Source organism: Manis javanica, chromosome 1 (genome assembly GCF_040802235.1).
Source record: "Manis javanica isolate MJ-LG chromosome 1, MJ_LKY, whole genome shotgun sequence".
NCBI lineage: Eukaryota > Metazoa > Chordata > Mammalia > Pholidota > Manidae > Manis > Manis javanica.
In genome coordinates, this window is record NC_133156.1 from 38,583,096 (window position 1) to 38,591,510 (window position 8,415).

General features: G+C 39.9%; 1 protein-coding gene across 12 annotated transcripts; it reads right to left on the reverse strand.

Annotated features, from left to right (window-relative positions):
- Nucleotides 1–477: 477 nt before the first annotated feature.
- On the reverse strand, nucleotides 478–8,195 carry MED7 (mediator complex subunit 7). 12 transcript variants are annotated; one of them, XM_037025152.2, is made up of 4 exons: nucleotides 6,206–6,295; nucleotides 5,777–5,924; nucleotides 2,014–2,253; nucleotides 478–1,557 (listed from the first exon to the last, which is right to left on the reverse strand). In XM_037025152.2, the coding sequence occupies exon 4, from the start codon at nucleotides 1,538–1,540 to the stop codon at nucleotides 839–841; it is 702 nt and encodes a 233-aa protein (XP_036881047.1). In that variant the 5' UTR covers nucleotides 1,541–1,557; nucleotides 2,014–2,253; nucleotides 5,777–5,924; nucleotides 6,206–6,295; the 3' UTR covers nucleotides 478–838. The 12 variants fall into 12 exon arrangements, with proteins under 12 accessions (XP_036881047.1, XP_036881046.1, XP_036881048.1 ...); XM_037025151.2 differs by lacking the exon at nucleotides 6,206–6,295 and adding an exon at nucleotides 6,045–6,199; XM_037025153.2 differs by lacking the exon at nucleotides 5,777–5,924.
- Nucleotides 8,196–8,415: the final 220 nt, after the last annotated feature.

Sequence of the window (8,415 nt, forward strand, 5' to 3'; positions counted from 1 at the left end):
GCTGGATTTTTACATCCATATTCTACTTCTAAGAACTGAGGCACATGGCCTTACACAGATGTGAGGGGAATGAGAAAACACAGACCCTGGCAGGGCAGCCATATCTCAGTGACCTATCCCAGGGAAACATGTCCACTGGACATCTGACAGTCTGCCACCAAACCCCCCTTCCCATTGCAGGCTTCCTGCCTTAAGCAAGTCTCAGGTTAACTTTAAAGGAAGTGTCTAGCTAACTACATTCACATTTTAATTACTAAAATCAATGTTTGTAACTAAAAGTAATCAAAAGGCTTATTATCTAAGTGACTGGAAAAAGTTACAAGACCCATCCAGGATAGGGAGAAGAGCTGAGACAGTGTGTTTACTGTAGCAATCAAGACGGAAAATACAATATGAGGTTCCTCTCTCTTATCACATTACATTACCATTTTAGAGATTAAGCAAAGTTTTAAGTGAAATAATCTGAAGATTTCATAATTTCACATTTATACAGCTTGATATCCTTTATTTATCTATCATTCTTAAAGAAAATGACAAATATACTTTCAAGGATTAAAGCCTGCGATTACTGAGGATAGCTTCAACATCTACTGCAACTCCAAAAACAGGTATGTCCCACACAACAGCAGCACACGGTCTTGTCTAATGCCAGCAAACCCATTTGCCGACACTTGCCATGCAGTAAAATCACTGCCTGTAACATCTCGTAATTGATAAAGATGGAGCATCAAGCTGTTTACATGACTTCTAGTTCTATCTCTTTTATGACTCTCCAAGAGCAAATTAACTAAAATATGATTCTTTCTGCTGAAAGGAAAAAAGAAAAGAAAAATTTCCTTCATGGTCTTTCATTCATTTCATCAATGAGGACACACAAGGCAGCATCCTTCTCTATAATCTGGTCTCTCCTATGACCTGAATTGTCCCTTTGCTGTCCATTCTGTCCAGTACAATTGTTGCTGTCATCAGGATCCATTGACTCAGTTTTTACTCTCATCCCTGCTTCTGAATGGGGCAAATCATCAGGCAAAGCAGCCAAGCAATTTTGAATCATCTCAATGACTCGTTCCAGATGCTTTTGAAATCTCTCAGCTGTTTCAAGGCGCTGACGTTTCTGCACCTCCATCATGACTCTCAAGGTCTCTCTTGCTTGGTGGGGTCGGTATTCATTTATGAGATGATGCACATGTACAAAAAGCAGCTTAAGATCTTCTAACTTCTCTTCCCGTTTTATACTCCCAGGGCTTCTTATCAAGATATCTAAGAGGTCTAGGAAATTAATAAGGATAGACATATTGAGTTTTCTCAGTTCCTTCTTATGATCAAACTGCATAGGATGAAGCCGTTCGATGCCCTGACTTTCTAAAGGACGGATGATAAGGTCATCACATTGGAACTGGTTGCCAAACATCATATAGCTGTCTTTTATTGGAGGTGGAGGCTTGGGAGCCAGGCCCTCCTGAATATTTTCATCTGTATACTCCTTGATGTACTGCATTGGAGGTGGCGGAAGGGCACTCACTTGCTGTGGCTCACCCATCGTGGAGGATCAAGAACCTACAGAAATAGACCAAAGATTCAGAGCAGAGCTACAAAACAAACCTGTCACACTGGCTCACTACAGACAGAATAATTTCCTTTTCTGCTCCTGGCTGCTTGGACCCCAGGACAAAATGACATCCTAAGTTTCTAAAACTAACATTTACAACAGAGAAAGGCCGCCATCCTTTCCTAATTAGCATATATTATGAATCATCCAAGTATTTTTCCATCTCTACTTAATACACAATTCACTGCCTTACTAGCCTTCTGCATATTCACTTTTGTCATTATCCAATCTTGCTTACCTCCTAACTCCACAAAAATAGTTCATCAAGTAATTAACAATCACATGACCAAATTCAATGGGTATTTTTCTAAGGTGATAAACTATCACAGCACAATTTTCTCCCTTTTCAACACACACATTCTCCTCTCTCAGCTTTTGTGAGCCTACATTTGTTTTCCTCCTACCTCACTGGCCACTTGCTCTCAGTCTCCTTACTGCCTCTCCTCTGTCCAAATTTTAATTTTGGTGGGCTTCAAAGGGTTGTTCTGGGCCTCTTCTCTCCCTTTAAGTGAGGAAATCACCAACTCAATTCCAAAGGTTGTTTGGTAAAAAGGCAGGCACCACAGAGAGTGAAGCCCTCTGGAATTAGCAGGAACGAAGCACATTCATGCCAGACCACAAAGCTTCCAGCCATCAGCATTCACCTGGGAAGGAAGATTCACTGTTTCTCAGTTTCTTGATGTTTTGATTTCAGGAGAGGGAAAAAATCCAGACTTTACATGAAACCTCACAATTTTTAAATACTGGTGATTAATTTCAGAAGCTGTCAAGTACTGTGAGGTCAAAAAGAACTTATCTACAATAATCCTCGTAGCCCGCTGGCCAGTAGACCTCTGCTCTATATTCTTCCTTGGGTAGTCTCAGTCAATCCACAGCCTTTACTACCATTTCTATCCACGGTTCTAAACCAGGGCAATGTGCCCACCAACAGACATATGGCAAGGTCTGGAGACATTTTTAGTTGTCAGAACTGTAGGAGGGCATACTAGTGGCATCTAATGGGTAGAGGCTGGGGATGCTAAACACTTAAAATGCACAGGACAGCCCACCCCACCACAAAGAATATCCTGCCCAAAATGTCAATATGTTGTGCCAAAGTGGAGAGATCACAGTATATATGTTCATGACTATTTTTTGATCTCCAATCCAGACTATTTCTGAGCTCCTTTTGGATGTCTCAGTAAGTCAGTCATTCAACCTTAAAATAAATTTTCTGAAAAAAGAGTTAATTCTTCGATTTGTATACACACACACATACACACCATAAATCCTGTTCCTCCCATAGTTTCTAAATACTTCCAACCTCAGCAAAATGTCCCATTACCTACCTACTATTTCAGGTCAGAAACTTAAAGGTTAGCTTAATCCTCCATTTTTACCTCCTGTCCCACATGTGAGCTTATGTTCAAGTCTGTTGAATCCACATCTTTATCTGAAATTCACCAGTTCTAAAAATGCTACCATTCCCTCTTGCCCAGAATACAATGATGTCCCCAGGGTTCTTTTTGCTTTCACTGTTGTTCTGCTACATAACAACCAGCATAATTGTTCTCATACCCTATGCCTTCTCCCTCATTATATCCTAGCAATACTGTCTTCAATCTAGTATTCTCACACAATTCTTAAACTATACCAACTTCCTCTGCCTGTGGATCTTTCCACACACTTCTCTTCCTCCTTCAGGCACTGGCTTAAAATATCATCTCTACAGAAATGACTTCTCTGAGTACTCATCAAAGAATCTGCTCCCCCAAAGAGGGAAGCAGATCCTGCCTTCCCTCTTTTATTCTCTGTACTACTATCTGATTTGATTCCCTGGTCAGCAAAAAGCTCCCCAAAGGGAACTTGATGAATATTTGTCAGGCATCTCCATTCATTTCAAGAGGGCTCCAAATCAATGGGAATTTGGAAGCAGGCACAAATATCCTTAATGTATATTCACTCCTTCAAATAATTAGTTTGTCTATCTATGAAAATGAGTATCCAGGAATGGTGTTCATGACAGATATTATCTGAGCACATATTATGTGCCAGATGTTCTAAATACTTTTCTCATGATTGTGAGAAACCAGAGAAGAGAAAGGTACTCTTTCCATTTTAAAGAAGAGATGACTACGGCTCAGAAAGGTTAGGCTGCTTGAGGAAAGTCAGAGTAAGTAGTAGAAAGATTCAGAAACTAAAGATCTTAAACAATACATTATCTTCAAGAATAAGCAAGAAACAGCCTCCATCCTAGTGTTGTTGTCAATTTATCAAGGAAAACAGACAAGAAATAACTAGCTACAAGTTTTAAAGCTACTACAAAAAAAAAAAGATCAACAGGTCTGACTACCAAAACACATCCAAAAACTCCATATAGGAAAATAAAAGCAAAATTATAAGACAATCCCATTCTTCTGGGAGAAAAATGTTTGCAAGTTAAAAAAGGGAGATACTAGAAATTTTGTTTTGATTTTTTTTTTTGTTTTTTCTGAACTGCATCCCCTCCAGAAGAAAAGAACTATGACTTCAGGAATTTCCTGTCTTGTTCACAACTCCACGTCCAGCACCTCAAACAATACCTAGAAGGTGTTAGACCCTTGATAAAGGTCCACTGAGTGAGGTTTTCTAAAAACCTGTATTTTTTTAAAAAAATAGAAAAATAGGCAACAAAAGGTAACAAGGAAAATGCAAATGCTGTATAAAGGTGGGAGAATATTGAGACTGATACTCTTAAAAGCAAATTTTTAAAAGGATGCTTTTTATTTAACAGACTATCAAGATTTCAAATATTCCATAATTCAACAAACATTAGAACACCTTTTCAGCAGGTCTGGATTCCAGCAGAGATCACACTCTCCTTCCTCTGAGTTTCTTTAATGGTCACCTCAATCTTAGAAGCAGAAATCTTAGCTATTCTGGCTTTGTAGCAAAACCTTCTGAGATGGGGCGCATCCCTCACCTCAGCTCTTATATAAGCCTCCATCACGACCATCACATAACATTCGGTGGTAAACTAGTACCACCCGAGAGAATATAGGGAATTCTCCTATACGACTGACAGAAAAGGATACAAATATACATTGGAATTTCATTTGGAATACTATAATTTAAAATGCTGATATTCTTTGAACCAACAACTCTATTTCTAGAAATTTACCCTAAGAAAATATCGGTACAAGTACACAAAAATATATATAAGATTATGAATGTTTAATGCAGCACTGTTTGAAAAGAGTAGGAAAAAAAAAGGTGGAAATAACCCATCACTTCATCAATATGACAGCTGGATAAAACTGTCTAAGCAATACAATACAGCCATTAAGGAAAAAGGGATTAAAGTGCATGGGGTGAGGGGGGTAGTTTTAAACATTGCAGTTTTACTCATTTACAACACACTAATAATAGTTGCAAATAGCTGTAATCAACTTAAAACTTTTAAAAGACAGTTACAAAAAAGTTGTACAAAGAGTATAAAGAACATTCCATATTCTTCATCCAGATTCTCCAAATGTTAACATTTTCCCTCAATTTCCTTACAGGTCTCTCATTCCTGTACCCTCAAATACTACAAGCATTTCTCTTGTAAACATACAATTACCAAAATCAGAGAATTAGCACTGATGTGGTACCTAAGAATAAATTTTAGACAGCCCAGGATTCACCTCACTCAAGCTTTTTTAGGTTGGAAGTCCTGTTTTGTGCTTCCCAGCACCATGTGGATTGCTCTATTTAAGCCGCAATTTTCTAAAGGCCAAATATGTAACAGGTACCATTGCTTGTAGCCTCTTAGTCTTCATAAATCTTGAGTAAAGTACTATTATTAATTTCATTTTAGAGATGAGGATCCCAAGCTTCATTAAGGGGAAGTGTTTGCAACAGATCAAAAGACTACTACTACTGGCACAGCAGGAATTCTTACGCTTGGTCCTTCTAGCTGCACAATACAAGCTCTCTTCAATCAGTAAAACTCTGAAGCTTATAACTGTACAACAGGAACGTGACATATTACAGAATCCGCTTACTTCTCTTATCACTTCTCTAGACTGAACTTTCCAAAGACGATGGAGGCCTTTAATAAAACCAGCGCCAGGTATCATATCCGGCTATCAGACTCAAGGACAACCTTCTGATATTTATTCCATTCTGGGGGCTTAACCAAAAACAAAAGGTCTTCGAAGGTCTCACCCCCAGACATTTGATTTATTCTGCCTTCCGCGAATGCGGCCGCTGGAATGCAGCTTTTAAAACCTCTCCACATGAATCTGACGATTAGGCTTGGGATCCACCTCCCTTCCCCGTTTCCCATTAATCCAGCTGATGTCAGGACTGCTCCCTGAGGAGGAAAGGCAGGTGGTTATTCTCATTTTAAAAAGGCCAGAGAGGCCCGATGACTCCCCCAGGCCAACAGCCTAGCAAACGAGCGGCGCGGGGCTGGAACCCCGGACTCCCAAACCTGCAGTCCGGCTTGGCGACCCCACACGGAGGGAGCCCCAAGCCCAACGCGCTGAGGGCACCTCCCGCCGGGCTGTCCACCCGGAGCTCCGCGGGCGGCGGGGGACACGCAAGGGGAAGGCAGGCGACCGCGGCCTGCGCTAGGCCTCCCGGGATCCCTACCCGCCCTGACGAAGCCGCGGGGTCCGGAAAGGGAAATATGCGCGGAACCGAGCCGCAGGCCGTCACCACCCACTCGCCTCAGCTCTGCGTCGCCTCCGCAGCCGGAACCGACTTCCGGCCTCCTCCTCCAAGAGCGAAAGCCACCACCGCTGTCCCTTGATTGGCTGAAAGAGCTGTCCTTTAACCGATTGCTCGCTGTTACGTCTGCGCCTATTTCTCTTCACCCGCCCCCCCGCCCCCCGCACCCCTGCTGCTATTGGGCTGCGGAGTGACCCGCGGCGATTGGAGTAGGTCTGTTTGTATTCTCTGTCGATGAAAGTGGCGGCTGGTAGTTCCGTTCCTTTTCGTTTCTTTTTAACGTTAAAATTAAACAAAGTTAGCCATATGCCTTACATAAAAGAAAGTACAGATAATTTTTTAAAATTATAATCAACTCTAACCCCACTGTCAAAAATAACATTTAAAAGAATGAGATGGACTTTATATGCTAGTTATATACATTTTTTAATCTGGAAATATTTGTGCACATGTTAAGACTCAATAATATATTATCAATTTCCATTTCTTCACATCCATTCACTTTTTATCTTACTTAGGAATTCAGAGATGTCCACTGTATTTCTAGGCAAGAAATTAACAAGTTAAGAAAAAAGAGGTTTCCTTTGAAGGTTATTTTCATAAAAGGTGTTAAATTTATAAATTTAGGAGAATTTTACAAGAGCATATTGCACATAAAAAATAAAGGTGGTTATTCTGATAGAAGTTCTCAATTTTAGCTCTTTAAGGTCCTTTGATTTCATTTTCTAAATGCCTGTTATGGAGAGTTCCAAACATACACAAAAGTAGAGAAACAGTGTACTTATAACCCAACTTCAACAACTATCAACCCATAAATATTACTTCATATTAGCATGCATCTCTAGAAGTTAAGCACTCATTTTTTTAACATAACCGCAGAACCATTGTCTCATTCAAAAATAAATGAATAAAGATTTAATATCAGTATTTGGATCCAATTGTATCAGGATCCAATAAAGTCCACCCCTTTGTGCCAGGTTGATGTGTCTTTTTATATTTTTAACCTGTGGGTTCCTTCCACCATCTCAGTTTTCCTCCACATCAATTTATTTGTTGAACAAATCCATTCACTTTTGAACCTACCCCAATCAGGCTTTTCTCCCTGCAATTGAGACCAATTATAACCTACACCCTGACCACCAATGGTCTCTCGTAGTCCTCATTTTACTCCACTCTTGAGTAAAATCTGGCACATTTGATCATTTGCATCACCCCAGGACTCAGATCTCACTTTTCAGTGGGATATCTTCTAGGAGGCAATACCCATGTGATATCCAGGTCCTGGCACACCTTCTCCTTCACATTCAGACCCCCTTATCCAACAATATTATACATCTTTATTCAAATGCACTTCACTCAATTTCAAAGGCTCAAATCTAAAAATTTGTCTTTTATTCCTCTTTCTCCCATACTTCATTGCAACTATCATACTGACGTTTTGTATTAGTTTTATTTAGAAATAAGTAAAAGTCCCAAATATAACTTAATTTTTACCATTCTCACTACTGTGGTCCTAGTCCATGCCACCATTATCTCTCCTGAACTTCTGAAACAATCTTCTAAATGATTTCCTCATTTCCATTTTTCATCTAATTCAGTCTGTTTAACAAACTGCCTTAAAATTTAAGACAGACCTGAGCACTCCTCTATTTAAAGTTCTCCAAGGTTTCCTATCATGTTTACAATGAAATCTAATGTCCTCACTGTGGCCTATATAAGGCCCTGCAAAATTTAGTCCTGGCTACTTCTTCATTAATATTTCCTACTATTTTGGCCAGGATCACTCTTCTCCAGCTACAGGCTTTATTTCTTTCTTTCAAAATTGCCAAGCATACTCCTGCCTCAGGGTTATTTCATCTGCCTGGAGCCCTCTTTTCACAGATACTCACATGCCTTACTTCCTCATTTCATTCAGCTTCTTTGGTCAAGTGTGACCTCACAGAGGTCTTCCCTGGTGACTCAATATAGAATAGCACATGCGCAGTCATTCCTTCTGGGGAACAGTCCCAATCCCCTTATTGTGAGTTACTTACTATGTTTAATATTCCTTCCTTCATGGAACTTATGTGATACCATATTAAATCATGCATTTATTTATTTTTATTTTCTTTCTTCCCCAACAAAACACAAGG

Coding starts and splice junctions, on each gene's coding strand:
- MED7 (XM_073231394.1), bottom strand. CDS start 1,540: ATGGGTGAGCCACAGCAAGTGAGTGCCCTTCCGCCACCTCCAATGCAG.